This window comes from Scyliorhinus canicula, chromosome 20 (genome assembly GCF_902713615.1).
Source record: "Scyliorhinus canicula chromosome 20, sScyCan1.1, whole genome shotgun sequence".
NCBI lineage: Eukaryota > Metazoa > Chordata > Chondrichthyes > Carcharhiniformes > Scyliorhinidae > Scyliorhinus > Scyliorhinus canicula.
Window position 1 is genome coordinate 90,896,515 of NC_052165.1, and position 17,741 is coordinate 90,914,255.

Below are 17,741 nucleotides of genomic sequence, written 5' to 3' on the forward strand. Positions count from 1 at the left end.
CACACATAGTCACACACACACAGTCACACACACACAGTCACACAGGCACAGTCACACACACACAGCCTCACACACACACACAGTCACACACACTCATAGTCACACACACACAGTCACACACACACACAGTCGCACACACAGTCTCACATACACACAGTCACACACACACAGTTACACACACACACACACAGTCACACACACACAGTCTCACACACACACAGTCACACACACACAGTCACACACACACAGTCACACACACAGTCACACCCAGACACAGTCACACACACACAGTCACACACACACACAGTCTCACACACACAGTCACACACACACATAGTCACACACACACACAGTCGCACACACACAGTCTCTCACACACACACAGTCACACACACACAGTCACACACACACACACAGTCACACACACACACACATTGTCACACACACACAGTCACACACACACACAGTCACACACACACAAGACACAGACACACAGTCACACACACACACATTCACACACAGTCACGCACACAGTCACACACACACACACACAGTCACACACACACACAGTCACACACAGTCACACACACACAGTCACACACCCACACAGTCACACACAGTCACACACACACAGTCACCCACACACACAGTCACACACACACAGTCTCACACACACAGTCACACACACAGACACACACACAGACTCTCACACACACACAGTCACACACACACATAGTCACACACACACACACAGTCACACACACATAGTCACACACACACACATAGTCACACACACACAGTCTCTCACACACACACAGTCACACACACAGTCTCACACACACACACAGTCACACACGCAGTCTCTCACACACACACAGTCACACACACACAGTCACACACACACAGTCACACACACACACACAGTCACACACACATAGTCTCACACACTCAGTCACACACACACATTGTCACACACACACAGTCACACAGGCACAGTCACACACACACAGTCTCACACATACAAACAGTCACACGCACACAGTCGCACACACACAGTCTCACACACACAGTCACACACACACATAGTCACACACACACAGGCACACACACACAGTCACACACACACAGTCACACACACACAAGTCGCACACACACAGTCACACACACACAGTCTCACACACACACACAGTCACACACACACACACACAGTCACACACACACAGTCTCACACACACTCAGTCACACACACATAGTCACACACAGTCACACACACACAGTCACACAGGCACAGTCACACACACACAGCCTCACACACACACACAATCACATACTCATAGTCACACACACACAGTCACACACACACACAGTCGCACACACAGTCACACACACACAGTCACACACACACAGTCACACACACACACATTCCCCACAGTCACACACACACAGTCTCACACACACACAGTCACACACACACAGTCACCACACAGTCACACACACAGTCACACCCACACACAGTCACACACACAGTCACACACACACACAGTCTCACACACACAGTCACACACACATAGTCACACACACACACAGTCGCACACACACAGTCTCTCACACACACACAGTCACACACACACAGTCACACACACACACACACAGTCACACACACACACACATTGTCACACACACAGTCACACACACACACAGTCACACACACACACAGACACACACACACAGTCACACACACACACAGTCACACACAGTCACACACACACAGTCACACACACACACACACAGTCACACACACACACAGTCACACACAGTCACACACACACAGTCACACACCCACACAGTCACACACAGTCACACACACACAGTCACACACACACACAGTCACACACACACACAGTCACACACACACACAGTCACACACACACAGTCACACACACACAGTCACACACACAGTCACACCCACACACAGTCACACACACAGTCACACACACACACAGTCTCACACACACAGTCACACACACATAGTCACACACACACACAGTCGCACACACACAGTCTCTCACACACACACAGTCACACACACACAGTCACACACACAGTCACACACACACACACAGTCACACACACACACAGACACACACACACAGTCACACACACACACAGTCACACACAGTCACACACAGTCACACACACACACACACACAGTCACACACCCACACAGTCACACACAGTCACACACACACAGTCACACACACACACAGTCACACACACACACAGTCACACACACACACAGACACACTATCTCTCACACACACACTGAGCATGTAATGAGCCCATTAACAGATTGCGTTGAGACGGCACAAACCTTGAAAAGCTGGTGTCACGTTCCTGGTGAGGTTTAAGCTGCTGTCAAACTCATAACAGATTCCGTTAACGAAGGTGTTCGAGCCACATCTGTAGGACATTGACGGAGCGCACATCTGCAGTGATGACAAATCAGCAAAGGACACAGGGTCTTCCGTGGGAAAAATCCCACACAAATTACAGGACCCATTTTAGGAGAGTCAGCTCCGCACTGTCAGAGGGTCAGTACTGAGGGAGTGCTGCACTGTCAGAGGGTCAGTACTGAGGGAGCGCCGCACTGTCAGAGGGTCAGTACTGAGGGAGTGCTGCACTGTCAGAGGGTCAGTACTGAGGGAGTGCTGCACTGTCAGAGGGTCAGTGCTGAGGGAGTGCCGCACTGTCAGAGGGTCAGTGCTGAGGGAGTGCCGCACTGTCAGAGGGTCAGTGCTGAGGGAGTGCCGCACTGTCAGAGGGTCAGTACTGAGGGAGTCCCGCACTGTCAGAGGGTCAGTACTGAGGGAGTGCTGCACTGTCAGAGGGTCAGTACTGAGGGAGTGCCGCACTGTCAGAGGGTCAGTACTAAGGGAGTGCTGCACTGTCAGAGGGTCAGTACTGAGGGAGTGCTGCACTGTCAGAGTGTCAGTACTGAGGGAGCCGCACTGTCAGAGGGTCAGTACTGAGGGAGTGCTGCACTGTCAGAGGGTCAGTACTGAGGGAGCCGCACTGTCAGAGGGTCAGTACTGAGGGAATGCCGCACTGTCAGAGGGTCAGTACTGAGGGAGGGCTGCACTGTCAGAGGGTCAGTACTGAGAGAGTGCCGCACTGTCAGAGAGTCAGTACTGAGGGAGTGCTGCACCGTCAGAGGGTCAGTACTGAGGGAGTGCTGCACTGTCAGAGGGTCAGTACTGAGGGAGTGCTGCACTGTCAGAGGGTCAGTACTGAGGGAGTGCTGCACTGTCAGAGGGTCAGTACTGAGGGAGTGCTGCACTGTCAGAGGGTCAGTACTGAGGGAGCCGCACTGTCAGAGGGTCAGTACTGAGGGAGTGCCGCACTGTCAGAGGGTCAGTACTGAGGGAGTGCTGCACTGTCAGAGGGTCAGTACTGAGGGTGTGCTGCACTGTCAGAGGGTCAGTACTGAGGGAGTGCCGCACTGTCAGAGGATCCCTCGAGGAAATCCACACTCACCAGTAACTCTGTCGGTGAAGTTAGATTTGCTGTGAGCGATAGTCCAACTCCTTCCACCTGGGACTGTGCCGATTCTGCAGAGGGGGTTTGGGGGGCGGGGAAGGGGGTTGAGGGGGTGGAATGGGTGAGGTGGGGGTAAAAGAGAGGAACAAACACAGAATAACAGCCTGTCCTTTCGAACGTTAAAGATGCCCCATCGGAGGGGCTTTCAGGGGCCGACATCGAACCAAACGTGCCCCTCCACCCCGGGACATTCGGAGAGAAATGCGGCCGTCGAACAAAAGCCTGTTCAAAGCGGAGCGAGGGACAGATTCAGGGGAGGGGCTTACAGACGGAGGGAGTGTCATCAGTGTGAGGAGCAGGGGGAGATTGCCCCACCCCCTCAGTAATTGTTTCCATAGTGACTGAATGCTTCATTAACTCGATGGTCCACCCGGTAGCACAAGTGGATAGCACAATTGCTTCACAGTGCCAGGGTCCCAGGTTCGATTCCCCGCTCGGTCACTGTCTGTACGGAGTCTGCACGTTCTTCCTGTGTCTGCATGGGTTTCCTCCGGGTGCTCCGGTTTCCTCCCAGAGTCCAAAGACGTGGTTAGGTGGATTGGCCATGCTAAATTGCCCTTAGTGACCATAAAAAAAGGTTAGGTGGGGTTATTGGGTTAGGGGGATAGGGTAGACGTGAGGGCTTAACTGGTTCGGTGCAGACTCGATGGGCCGAATGGCCTCCTTCTGCACTGTAAGTTCTATGTTCTGTGTTAATGGGCAGCCTTGGGTCATTGGGTATAAACGAGGGTCGGTGAGGCACGTGGGAAGGGGGACAGAGACTGAGCGTTGTGAGATTGGACAATCAAGGCCCCCTCTCGACGAGGAGATGCTCCGTGGGCGACTGGTTTGCGATCGACCGCCGCCCTCGACGGATGGGTTTCCGCGCCCGCTTACCTGGGATACGAACGGCGCTGCAGTTTCCGGATGACCCGTGGCATCTGTAGATGGCGCCCATCACGTTGCCCCGGCGGGCCAGTGGGGCGCTGACCACAATCCTGAGGAGGAACACCAGACACAATCCGGTCAGATCCGGGAGTGTCGCAGGGTGGGGGTGCGGGTGGAGGGAGGGTGGGGGTGCGGGTGGAGGGAGGGTGGGGGTGCGGGTGGAGTGGGGGTGGGGTGGGGTGGGGGGGCTTGCGGCCCAGGAGGACGGACGTCAGGTCCATCGTCTCGGTCTTCGCAACTCCACATGGGTGATCAAACGAGGCACCACCACCCTCGCCAATTCTGCGCGTTCTTCCTGTGCCACCCCCTCACGACACGCACCAATCGGAGTGTGATGAAGGGGGTGTATAGGGAGGGGGAGTGTGTGACGAAGGGGGTGTATAGGGAGGGGGAGTGTGTGATGAAGGGGGTGTATAGGGAGGCAGGGGGAGTGTGTGATGAAGGGGGTGTATAGGGAGGGGGAGTGTGTGATGAAGGGGGTGTATAGGGAGGGGGAGTGTGTGATGAAGGGGGTGTATAGGGAGGGAGGGGGAGTGTGTGATGAAGGGGGTGTATAGGGAGGGGGTGTGCGTGATGAAGGGGGTGTATAGGGAGGGGGAGTGTGTGATGAAGGGGGTGTATAGGGAGGGAGGGCGGAGTGTGTGATGAAGGGGGTGTATAGGGAGGGGGAGTGTGTGATGAAGGGGGTGTATAGGGAGGGAGGGGGAGTGTGTGATGAAGGGGGTGTATAGGGAGGGAGGGGGAGTGTGTGATGAAGGGGGTGTATAGGGAGGGGGGAGTGTGTGATGAAGGGGGTGTATAGGGAGGGGGTGTGTGTGATGAAGGGGGTGTATAGGGAGGGAGGGGGGAGTGTGATGAAGGGGGTGTATAGGGAGGGGGTATGAAGGGGCTGTATAGGGAGGGGGGAGTGTGTGATGAAGGGGGTGTATAGGGAGGGGGAGTGTGTGATGAAGGGGGTGTATAGGGAGGGGGAGTGTGTGATGAAGGGGGTGTATAGGGAGGGAGGGGGAGTGTGTGATGAACGTGGTGTATAGGGAGGGGGAGTGTGATGAAGGTGGTGTATAGGGAGGGGGAGTGTGTGATGAAGGGGGTGTATAGGGAGGGAGGGGGGAGTGTGTGATGAAGGGGGTGTATAGGGAGGGGGAGTGTGTGATGAAGGGGGTGTATAGGGAGGAGGAGTGTGTGATAAAGGGGGTGTATTGGGAGAGGGAGTGTGTGATGAAGGGGGTGTACAGGGAGGGGGAGAGTGTGATGAAGGGGGTGTATAGGGAGGGTGAGTGTGTGATGAAGGGGTTGTATAGGGAGGGGGAGTGTGTGATGAAGGGGGTGTTTAGGGAGGGGGAGTGTGTGATGAAGGGGGTGTATAGGGAGGGGGAGTGTGTGATGAAGGGGGTGTATAGGGAGGGAGAGTGTGTGATGAAGGGGGTGTATAGGGAGGGGGAGTGTGTGATGAAGGGGGTGTATAGGGAGGGGGAGTGTGTGATGAAGGGGGTGTATAGGGAGGGAGAGTGTGTGATGAAGGGGGTGTATAGGGAGGGGGAGTGTGTGATGAAGGGGGTGTATAGGGAGGGGGAGTGTGTGATGAAGGGGGTGTATAGGGAGGGAGGGGGAGTGTGTGATGAAGGGGGTGTATAGGGAGGGAGGGGAGTGTGTGATGAAGGGGGTGTATAGGGAGGGGGGAGTGTGTGATGAAGGGGGTGTATAGGGAGGGGGGAGTGTGTGATGAAGGGGGTGTATAGGGAGGGAGGGGGAGTGTGTGATGAAGGGGGTGTATAGGGAGGGTGCGTGTTGTTTGTTTTGATGTTGTGTGTGTTAGCTGAGGCAACGCCCTCCCACCCTGACCCCTGACATTAATGTGGTTGCTGCGGTGACTAACCAAATCCGTTTTGCAACGTTGCTCTTCGCTCAAACCAACATTGCCCAAGGAGCTCGAGCATCCTGTTTGTAACTTTCCCAGCATACCCCACCCAGGGTGGACAAGGGCCAGATCGTCTCCTCCCTACCTCTCTCTCTCTCTCTCTCGCTGTCTCTCTCTCTCTCTCTCTGTCTCTCTCTCTCGCTCGCTGTCTCTCTCTCTCTCACTGTCTCTCTCTCTCTCTCTCTCACTCTCTGTCTCTCTCTCTCTCTCTCACTCTCTGTCTCTCTCTCTCTCTCTCTGCCCCTGTCGCTCCCTACCTCTCTCTCTCTTTGTCTCTCTCTCTGTCTCTCTCTTTGTCTCTCTCTCCATGTCTCTCTCTCTCCCTGTCTCTCTCTCTCCCTGTCTCTCTCTCTATCTCTCTCTGTCTCTCCCTATCTCTCTTTGCCTCTCTCAGACCCTCTCTCCATCTCTATCTATCTCTCTCTCTCTGTCTCTCAATCTCTCTCTGTCTCTCAATCTCTCTCTGTCTCTCTATCTCTCTCTATCTCTGTCTCTCTGCCCCTGTCTCCCTTTCTCTCTGTCTCTCACTCTGTCTCTCACTCTGTCTCTCTCTCTGTCTCTCTGTTTCTGTTTCTCTTTCTCTCTGTCTCTCTCTCTGCCTATCTCTCTCTGTCTCTCTCTCTGTCTCTCTCTCTCTCTGTCTCTCTTGCTCAGTTTGTCCCTCTCTCTCTCCCTCTGTCTCCATCTCTCTCTCGCTATCTCAACCTTTCCCTGCCTCCCTCCCTCTCTTTCTCACACACTCTCTCCCTTTCTCCGTCTCTCTCGCACACTCAGTCTTTCTCTCTCTGTCTCCAATTCCTGCTTCGAGTGCCCAGAACTGGACACGATACTCCAGTTTTGGTTCAGCTGTGTTTTGCATAAGTTTAACAAAAACGTTTGCCTCTTGAACCAGGGTCTTGTTTTTTTATTAACCGTACCCTTCCTCAACCTTCAATCAGCTTTAATGATTTATACACTGATCCCTCTGCTCCGAAACCCTCCTTCAAAATTCAACCCTTAGTTTGAAATTGTCTCGACAAGTTCCACCCAATTGAATGAACTCAGATTTCTCGGAGTTAAACTGTATCTGCCACTTGCCCGCCCTGTTGATGTTCGACGCTCCTGACCTGACAGGTCACAAAGCTTCGATGCCATTTCCACCGAGCGCAACGTCATTCATAGACATCAGGAAAAGCATTGATCCCGACACTGATTCCCCCCCCCCCCCCCCCCCCACCGCCCCTCCGCCCCCCCGCCCCGATGAAGGAAACCCATCTCAAAGATTCGTCCACTCGAAGAATTCCCCTTGCCCACGACATTCTGCTTCCTGTTACGCGGGTAATCCCGAATCTGCGCCACGACTGTCCCTCATACCGGGTGAGGCACAGAGCCGACATTCCCACTCACCCCCTGTCCCGCTCGGATCCAAACTGCAGGACGCTGTACCCAAAATACGCCTCTTCTTCTCCGGGAATGACGGTGGGGTTCTGGGACTGGATGTTGAAACCGTGAACCAGCGTCAGCACTAAACGGCAAAGAGAAACGTGAGAGAGGTTTCAGTACTGAGGGAGTGCCGCACTGTCAGAGGGTCGGTACTGAGGGAGTGCCGCACTGTCAGAGGGTCGGTACTGAGGGAGTGCCGCACTGTCAGAGGGTCGGTACTGAGGGAGTGCCGCACTGTCAGAGGGTCGGTACTGAGGGAGTGCCGCACTGTCAGAGAGTCAGTACTGAGGGAGTGCCTCACTGTCAGAGGGTCAGTACTGAGGGAGTGCCTCACTGTCAGAGGGTCAGTACTGAGGGAGTGCCGCAATGTCAGAGGGTCAGTACTGAGGGAGTGCCGCAATGTCAGAGGGTCAGTACTGAGGGAGTGCCGCAATGTCAGAGGGTCAGTACTGAGGGATAGCTGCACTGTCAGAGGGTCAGTATTGAGGGAGTGCCGCATTGTCAGAGGGTCAGTACTGAGGGAGCACGCACTGTCATAGGGTCAGTACTGAGAGAGTGCTGCACTGTCAGAGGGTCAGTACTGAGGGAGCGCCGCACTGACTGAGGGTCAGTACTGAGGGAGTGCCACACTGTCAGAGGGTCAGTACTGAGGGAGCACGCACTGTCATTGGGTCAGTACTGAGGGAGTGCTGCACTGTCAGAGGGTCAGTACTGAGGGAGCGCCGCACTGTCAGAGGGTCAGTACTGAGGGAGTGCTGCACTGTCAGAGGGTCAGTACTGAGTGAGTGCCGCACTGTCAGAGGGTCAGTACTGAGGGAGTGCCGCACTGTCAGAGGCGTCAGTACTGAGGGAGTGCCACACTGTCAGAGGGTCAGTACTGAGGGAGTGCCGCACTGTCAGAGGGTCAGTTCTGAGGGAGTGCCACACTGTCAGAGGGTCAGTTCTGAGGGAGTGCCACACTGTCGGAGGGTCAGTACTGAGGGAGTGCTGCACTGTCAGAGGGTCAGTACTGAGGGAGTGCCGCACTGTCAGAGGGTCAGTACTGAAGGAGTGCCGCAATGTCAGAGGGTCAGTGCTGAGAGAGTGCCGCACTGTCAGAGGGTCAGTACTGAGGGAGTGCTGCACTGTCAGAGGGTCAGTACTGAGAGAGTGCCGCACTGTCAGAGGGTCAGTACTGAGGGAGTGCTGCACTGTCAGAGGGTCAGTACTGAGGGAGTGCTGCACTGTCAGAGGGTCAGTACTGAGGGAGTGCTGCACTGTCAGAGGGTCAGTACTGAGGGAGTGCTGCACTGTCAGAAGGGTCAGTACTGAGGGAGTGCCGCACTGTCAGAGGGTCAGTACTGAGGGAGTGCTGCACTGTCAGAGGGTCAGTACTGAGAGAGTGCCGCACTGTCAGAGGGTCAGTACTGAGGGAGTGCTGCACTGTCAGAGGGTCAGTACTGAGAGAGTGCCGCACTGTCAGAGGGTCAGTACTGAGGGAGCCGCACTGTCAGAGGGTCAGTACTGAGGGAGTGCCGCACTGTCAGAGGGTCAGTACTGAGGGAGGGCCGCACTGTCAGAGTGTCAGTACTGAGGGAGTGCCGCACTGTCAGAGGGTCAGTACTGAGGGAGTGCTGCACTGTCAGAGGGTCAGTACTGAGAGAGTGCCGCACTGTCAGAGGGTCAGTACTGAGGGAGTGCCGCACTGTCAGAGGGTCAGTACTGAGGGAGCGCCGCACTGTCAGAGGGTCAGTGCGGAGGGAGTGCCGCACTGTCAGAGGGTCAGTACTGAGGGAGTGCCGCACTGTAAGAGGGTCAGTGCTGAGAGAGTGCCGCACTGTAAGAGGGTCAGTACTGAGGGAGTGCCGCACTGTCAGAGGGTCAGTACTGAGGGAGTGCCGCACTGTAAGAGGGTCAGTACTGAGAGAGTGCCGCACTGTCGGAGGGTCAGTGCTGAGGGAGTGCCGCACTGTCAGAGGGTCAGTACTGAGGGAGTGCCGCACTGTAAGAGGGTCAGTGCTGAGAGAGTGCCGCACTGTCGGAGGGTCAGTGCTGAGGGAGTGCCGCTCTGTGGATCGTCAGTACTAACGGGATTTGCCGTGGGTGGATGGAGGAATGTTAGAAAAGGCTGGAAGGGACAGGCAGAGTATCAGGGTACTTACTGACAGGCACGATGGTTGCTCCCGGTGGCAGCATGCCCATGCTGCCAGTACAATGTGGCAGGGTCTTCAAATAATCCCAGAGAGAGGTGGTGGGTGGGTTACTGCACCGGGATTCCTGTGTAACCACTTCTCAGTCACTCCTGCCAGCCGCCTTCACTGCAGTTCGAGAATCAGATTGTCAAGTTCCGCAGAATTTCAACACTTTCCTGCTCGGCAATGGATTGTGTAAGTTTTATGCAAGGCCAGTGTCAGTTTCAACAGGTCAATCCACCCAGCAAAGGGTAAATAGAGAGCATCGCACTGTCGGAGGGTCAGTACTGACGGAGTGCCGCACTGTCAGAGGGTCAGTACTGAGGGAGTGCTGCACTGTCAGAGGGTCAGTACTGAGGGAGTGCCGCACTGTCAGAGGGTCAGTACTGAGGGAGTGCTGCACTGTCAGAGAGTCAGTACTGAGGGAGTGCCGCACTGTCAGAGGGTCAGTACTGAGGGAGTGCCACACTGTCAGAGGGTCAGTACTGAGGGAGTGCCACACTGTCAGAGGGTCAGTACTGAGGGAGTGCCACACTGTCAGAGGGTCAATACTGAGGGAGTGCCGCACTGTCAGAGGGTCAGTGCTGAGGGAGTGCCGCACTGTCAGAGGGTCAGTACTGAGGGAGTGCCGCACTGTCAGAGGGTCAGTACTGAGGCAGTGCTGCACTGTCAGAGGGTCAGTGCTGAGGGAGTGCCGCACTGTCAGAGGGTCAGTACTGAGGGCGTTCCACACTGTCAGAGGGTCAGTACTGAGGGAGTGGCGCACTGTCAGAGGGTCAGTACTGAGGGAGTGCCGCACTGTCAGAGGGTCAGTACTGAGGGAGTGGCGCACTGTCAGAGGGTCAGTACTGAGGGAGCGCCGCACTGTCAGAGGGTCAGTACTGAGGCAGGGCCGCACTGTCAGAGGGTCAGTACTGAGGGAGCGCCGCACTGCCAGAGGGTCAGTACTGAGGGAGTGCCACACTGTCAGAGGGTCAGTACTGAGGGAGAGCTGCACTGTCAGAGGGTCAGTACTGAGGGCGCTGCGCAGTGTTGGATGGTCAGAGCTGAATGACGTGTTTGCAAGTTTTCACACATGCATCCCATTTTGCACAATCCCTTCTTTCTCCTAACAGGGGAGCCAGGCAGGGAAGACAGTCGAACAGCAATGGCAGGAGTTTTTGGGGGTTATTAGGGAGACACAACAGAAATTCATCCCAAGGAGGAGGAAATATGCTGAGGGGAGGACAAGGCATTCATGGCTGACAAGGGAAGTCAAGGACAGCATAAAAACTAAAGAAAAAGCATACAAAGTGGCGAGGATTAGTGGGAAACCAGAGGATTGGGAAGCCTTTAAAAGTGAACAGAGGACAACTAAAAAAGCAATAAGGGGGAGAAGATGAAATTTGAGTGAAAGGTAGTGTGTAGTATAAAGGAAGATAGGAAGTGTTTTTTCTCGATATATAAAAGGTAAGAGAGAGGCAAAAATAGACATTGGGCAACTGGAAAATGTGGCTGGAGAAGAAATAATAGGAAACAAAGAGATGGCAGAGGAACTGAATAGTTACGTTGTATCAGTCTTCACGGTGGAAGACACCAGTGGGATGCCAGAGCTCCAGGAGAACCAGGGGGCAGAGGTGAGTGCAGTGACCATTAATAAGGAGAAGGTTCTGGGGAAACTGAAAGGTCTGAAGGTGGATAAGTCACCTGGACCGGATGGACTACACCCCAGGTTTCTAAACGAAAAAGCTGAGGAAAATCTTTCAAGAATCACTGGAGGTAGGAAGGGTCCCAGAGGACTGGAAAATGGCTAATGTAACACCACTGTTTAAGAAGGGAGGGAGACAGAAGACGGGAAATGATAGGCCGGATAGCCTGACTTCGGTCATTGGTAAGATTTTAGAGTCCATTATTAAAGATGAGATCGTGGAGTACTTGGAAGTGCATGGTAAAATAGGACTGAGTCAGCACGGCTTTGTCAAAGGGAGGTCATGTTTGACAAATCTGTTAGAGTTCTTTGAGGAATTAACAAGGAAGTTAGACAAAGGAGAACCAGTGGACGTGACTAATTTAGATTTCCAGAAGGCCTTTGACAAGGTGCCGCATAGGAGATTGTTAAATAAGTTAAGAGCCCATGATGTTCAGGGTAAGATCCTGGCATGGATAGAGGATTGGCTGACTGGCAGAAGGCAGAGAGCGGGGATAAAGGGGTCTTTTTCAGGATGGCAGCCGGTGACTAGTGGTGTACCTCAGGGGTCTGTGCTGGGACCTCAACTTTTCACAATATACATTAATAATCTGGAAGAAGGAACTGAAGGTACTATTGCGAAGTTTGCAGTTGATACAAAGATCTGTAGAGGGACAGGTAGTATTGAGGCAGCAAGGGGGCTACAGAAGGATTTGGACAGACTAGGAGAGTGGGCAATGCAGTGGCAATGGAATACAATGTGGAAAAGCACTTTGTGAGAAAGAATTGGGGCATAGACTATTTTCTAAATGGGAAAAGGCTTCAGAAATCAGAGGCAGAAAGGGACTTAGGAGTCCCAGTTTAAGATTCTCTTAAGGTTAACGTGCAGGTTCAGTCAGCAGTTAGGAAGGCAAATGCAATGTTAGCATTCATGTCAAGAGGGCTAGAATACAAGACCAGGGATGTACTTCTGAGGCTGTATAAGGCTCTGGTCAGACCCCATTTGGAGTATGGGAGCAGTTTTGGGTCCCATATCTAAGGAACGATGTGCTGGCCTTGGAAAGGGTACAGAGGAGGTTCACAAGAATGATCCCTGGAATGAATAGTTTGTCGTATGAGGAACGGTTGAGGACTCTGGGTCTATACTCGGAGTTTAGAAGGATGAGGGGAGATCTTATTGAAACTTACAGGATACTGCAAGGTCTGGATAGAGTGGACGTGGAAAGGATGTTTCCACTTCGAGGAAAAACTATAAGCAGAGGACACCATCTCAGACTCAAGGGACGTCCTTTAAAACAGAGATGAGGAGGAATTTCTTCAGCCAGAGGGTGGTGAATCTGTGGAACTCTTTGCCACAGAAGGCTGTGGAGGCCAAATCCCTGAGTGTCTTTAAGACAGAGATAGATAGGTTGTTGATCAATAAGGGCATCAGGGGTTATGGGGAGAAGGCAGGAGAATGGGGTGAGAAAAATATCAGCCATGATTGACTGGCGGAGCAGGAGATGGGCCGAATGGCCTAATTCTGCTCCTATGTCTTATGGTCTTTTGTTTCAGCTCTCTATCTGTCTCTCTCTCTCTCTCTCTGCCGCAGTCCGTTTCTACCTATTGCCCCGACCCCTCCCTCACCAACTCTCTCTTCATCGCTCTCCCTCTTTCTCTCTGTCTGTCTTGATCCCAGACCAGATCCCACCATTTGCCAGGCCACTGATCATGAACCCCAATATTTTATTTTTGTTTAGTAAGACTGTGAGGAAAGGATCCTTCGACTTTCGGCACGTAGAGGGGAGGTCGCATGTCATGTGGCTCTTACTCAAGGCTTATTTTTAAGAGTTTTGATGTCCGGCCCTGGGGACAATTTGTTCATGATTGGGAGCAAGAAGGTGTAAAGCAGGCAAAGATTCAGAAGCAAGCAGCCATGAAGAAGGGAGGGAGGGTTCGCCATCGAGTAGGAGGGCCAGACCGGGAGCTGGCAAGATGGCGGAGGCTGGGTCGCCGGGCGGGGCCTCACTGCTTGCGGCAGAGAAGGTGACGGAGGTGACGGCCTGGGAGTTGGAGAAGCAGTTTGCAGAGCACATGGTGGTGATGAGGAAGGAGATGACGAAGGCGTTGGTGGAGGAGGCGATTGCCCCCGGTGGGGGGTGACTGTGGCGAACACGTGGGCCCAGGTTACGGGAGGAGGGCGAGAAGGTGAAGGGAGCGGAGGAGGCCATGTCGCAGCACAGCGACCGACTCACCTCGACGGGGGAGGAGCTGCGGAGGGCGGCCGAGGCCAACAAGGGGCCGCGGGCAAAGCTGGAGGACTTGGAAAACCGCTCGAAGCGGCAAAACCTGAGGATGGTGGGCCTGCCGGAGGGGGGGGGGGTGGAAGGCCTGAGGCCCACGGAGATGTTGGCGGGGGAGGGGGAAGATACCGCTCGGTGAGACCTGGACTGGGCTCATCGGTCGCTGAGGCCTAAAGGTGAATGAGCCGCCAAGAGCAGCAATTGTTTGTTTCCACAGGCACCATGGGAAGGAGAAGGTCCCGAGGGCGAAGCAGAAACGGGACGGGCAGTGGGCTGGAGCTGGTGTTGGTATCTACCGGGACTTGATGGTGGAACTGGCGAGGAGGCCAGCGGTCTTCAGCGGAGTGAAGAGGGCCCCGCACAACAGCGGGGTGCGGGTTGGAGCCGTGTACCCAGCGAAGCTGAGGGTGACCGCCAACTCCAGAGACGCCAATTTGGAGAGGGTGGAAACGGCGGAGGCGTTTGTGAGGGCGGAAGGATTGGTGCAGAGGTGAGGAATGGAGCGGAAGATGAGTTGTGGACTGATGAAGAGGAGTTGGGAGAGTGGATACATGTCGTTTTACAAAGAACAAAGAAAATTACAGCACAGGAACAGGCCCTTCGGCCCTGCGCCGATCCAGATCCTTTATCTAATTTCATATTTTTACTTCACGCTCTTATAGAGGGGGGGGGGGGGGAGGGGTGCCGCAAACCACATCCAGATGTTATGGGCCACTGGGAAACAGGAATGGTATTGGAGGGAGATATTCGGGGTGATCTCGAAGATGGTGCACGTGAGGCTCGATCCAGGTCCCCTAGAAGCCATATCCGGGGTGTCGGGCCAGACGGGTGCGGAGGCAGATGTATTAGCCGTCGCCTCACTGATCGCCCGACGGCGGGACCTGTTAGGGTGGGGGGGGGGGGGGGGGGGGAACCGACCTGCTGGAATTCCTAACGCTCGAGAAAGTAAAGGGGAAGGGTGGAAGGTTTCTACAGCTCATGGGCCTTGTTCATCGCCCACTTTCGAGAATTGGATGGCATTGAACATTAGGGTGGGGGGGGGGCAGTGATGGGGGCGCTGCGAACGTGGTAGGTTATTGGCGACTATGTACGGGATGACTGTGAATTTTCATTCTTTATCTTCCTTGTTCGGCATTGGAGCTGTTTGTGGGCGGGTGGGGATAACGGCATTGTTGGCCAGCGGGTTGCCGTTGTATTGGTTCTCGCTGAGTATTTGTTGGTGGGTGTATATTTGATGAAAAGGTGAAAAAGGAGGAGAATAAAAATATTTTTAAAAAAGGAAAAGGATTCCTCGACCCGGGAGGGATTTCGCACAAAATAGGGATGTGGGAAATTAAACAAACTTTATTACGAACACAGTATTCAAACATCTTTAACATCACATCAGAAAATAGTTTACAATTACCCCTTAAACATTGCTAATCACTACAGTGACACAATAATCCTTAACTGCTATCTTTATTCCCAATCAAACCCATCTCTGCTCTCAATCCACGCCGGCCGGCGTAAATCCGCACATGCGCCGGAGCATCTGACGTCATACCGGCACATGCGCAGGGGAGGGGGTCTCTTCCGCCTCTGCCATGGTGAACACCATGGCAAAGGCGGAAGAAAATGAGTGCCCCCACGGCACAGGCCCGCCCGCCGATTGGTGGGCCCCGATCGCGGGCCAGGCCACCGTGGGGGCACACCCCCGGGGTCAGATCGCCCCATGCCCTCCCCCCAGGACCCTGGTGCCCGCCCGTGCCGCCAATCCCGCCGGTCAGGTATGTAGTTTAAACCACGCCGGCAGGAGAGGCCTGTCAGTGGCGGGACTTTGGGCCATCGCGGGGCGGTGAATCGCCGCGGGGGGGCCCGCCGACCGGCGCGGCGCGATTCCCACCCCCCGCTGAATCTCGGGGGGGGGTGGAGAATTCGGGACACGACGGGGGCGGGATTGACGGCGGCTCCCGGGGGTCGGAGAATCCCGCCCAAGATCTGACTCCTGTCAGACCTATGCAGAAACTCTGGTTTTATTTCCCTCAAAGATGTTTCTCAACTTGTTTCAGCCCATCTCCTTGTCAGGCCATTCTGAACAGATCGGAAAAAAACTGCTAATCTGTCGACAGACATATCTTTAACAGCACTGCAGTGAGGGTAAACGGCTGGATTTCTGCTCAAAGTCCCCTCTAGAACTCCACGGACCTGCATTTCCAGCCAAATACCGGATCACCGGGCTCCCCTCAGTAATGGGATAATTTTACCAAGCGGAAATCTAATTAACTCCACAGGGAACCCCTCATTAATCCAAACAAAACGGCATTAGCCCACACTTTTTACAGTGGCTTAATTGCATCGCTGGCTACCTAAATTTTAGCTGTCATTAAAACAAGGATTTCTTTTAAAACGTGACCAGAGCACTCAGTCACACTCTAACCACATTAACTATGATCTGCTCTCACTCACACAGTCTTTCCTTCAGTCTGTTCTCCAGCTATCTCCTTCACCTCTCCCCACAAGTCTTTGCATCAATGTGTTATATACTTGTAATTCTAGCTCCCTCTAATGGCTGATCGAGACATTTCATTATCCCTTGCAGTCCTTACAGTTAAAAATAATGCCACACTCCCTAACAGCACAGAGGGTGTACATACACCTCGAGGACTGCAGCGGATCAAGAAGGCAGCTCACCACCACCTTCTGAAGGGCAGCTAGGGATGGCCAATAAATGCTGGAAAACCAGCGACGCTCGCGTCCTGTAAATGAAGAACCCCCCAAGATTTTTAACCGTTACTGCATCAAATATCTCCAATACATTACATCTGAAATCCCTTTCATCAGAATCTCTGTCTCTCTCTCTCTCTCTGTCTCCCTCTAACTCTGTCTTGCTCTCTCTGTCACTATCTCTCTCTCTCTGTGTCTCCCTATGTCTCTCACTTTCTCTCTTTCTTCAGTCTCTCTCTCTCTTTGTCTCTCTCCCTCTCTCTCTGTCTCTCTCTCTGACTCTCTTTCTGTCTCTCACTCTCTCTGTCTCTCTCTCTCTATCTCCATCTCTCTATGTCTCTCTCTTCATCTCTGTCTCTCTTTCTCTCTCTCTTTCTGCCTGTCTCTCTCCCTCTGTGCTCTCTCTGTGTCCATTGACTCTATCCCTGTCTCCCTCTCTCTCTCTCTTTTTATCTCTCTATCGCTGCTCTCTATGTTGATCTCTCTCTCTATCTATCTGTCTCTCGGTCTCTATCTCTCTGTCTCTTTCTAACTCTCCCTATTTTTCACTCAATCTGTCTTTTTCTCTCTGACTACACCCTCTATCTCTCGCTATCTGTCCCTCTCTCTCTCTCCCTGTCTTCTCCCTCTCTCTCTATCTGCCTCTCTCTCACTCTTCTCCTTCTCCCTCTCTCTCTATCTGCGCCTCTCTGTCTCTCTCTCTCTGTCACCTTCTCTCTGTGCGTCTCTCAATCTATCTCTCCATCTCCGTGTCATTCACCCTCTACCTCTCTTTGTGTCTCTCTCTCTGTCTCCCTCTCTCTCTCCCAATGCCACATCCCACACTCACCCCATCCCTCCGAGTCACACATCACAAAGCATCCCTCTTACCCATACCTTGGAGGTAGAAAACAACGAGTCCATCATGTTCTGGGGTTGGGTACAGTGATGGTACCTAGTGTGGAATGAGAGCTGCCAGTCACAGCCTGGGCAAAGGTGGGGCCCCATTTAAACCATCTCTCCTCACCGCACAGATCAACAGATTTAGACATTGACTTCCTGAGGAGAGTCACAAC

At 53.6% G+C, this 17,741-nt stretch overlaps 1 protein-coding gene across 1 annotated transcript; it reads right to left on the reverse strand.

Annotated features, from left to right (window-relative positions):
- Positions 1–2,342: 2,342 nt before the first annotated feature.
- Positions 2,343–10,143, reverse strand: LOC119954794 (integrin alpha-M-like). The gene is made up of 5 exons (XM_038780336.1): positions 10,006–10,143; positions 7,829–7,946; positions 4,474–4,574; positions 3,535–3,608; positions 2,343–2,486 (listed from the first exon to the last, which is right to left on the reverse strand). Exons 1-5 carry the CDS (start codon positions 10,043–10,045, stop codon positions 2,343–2,345), a joined length of 477 nt encoding a protein of 158 aa, XP_038636264.1. The 5' UTR covers positions 10,046–10,143.
- Positions 10,144–17,741: the final 7,598 nt, after the last annotated feature.

Excerpts from the sequence above, each read along its gene's own strand:
- LOC119954794 (XM_038780336.1), bottom strand. The coding sequence starts at position 10,045 with ATGGGCATGCTGCCACCGGGAGCAACCATCGTGCCTGTCA. Across the intron at positions 4,575-7,828 it reads GGATCCGAGCGGGACAGGGG|GATTGTGGTCAGCGCCCCAC; the intron begins GTGAGTGGGAAT and ends GTTCCTCCTCAG. Across the intron at positions 2,487-3,534 it reads CTTCACCGACAGAGTTACTG|ATGTGCGCTCCGTCAATGTC; the intron begins GTGAGTGTGGAT and ends TCATCACTGCAG.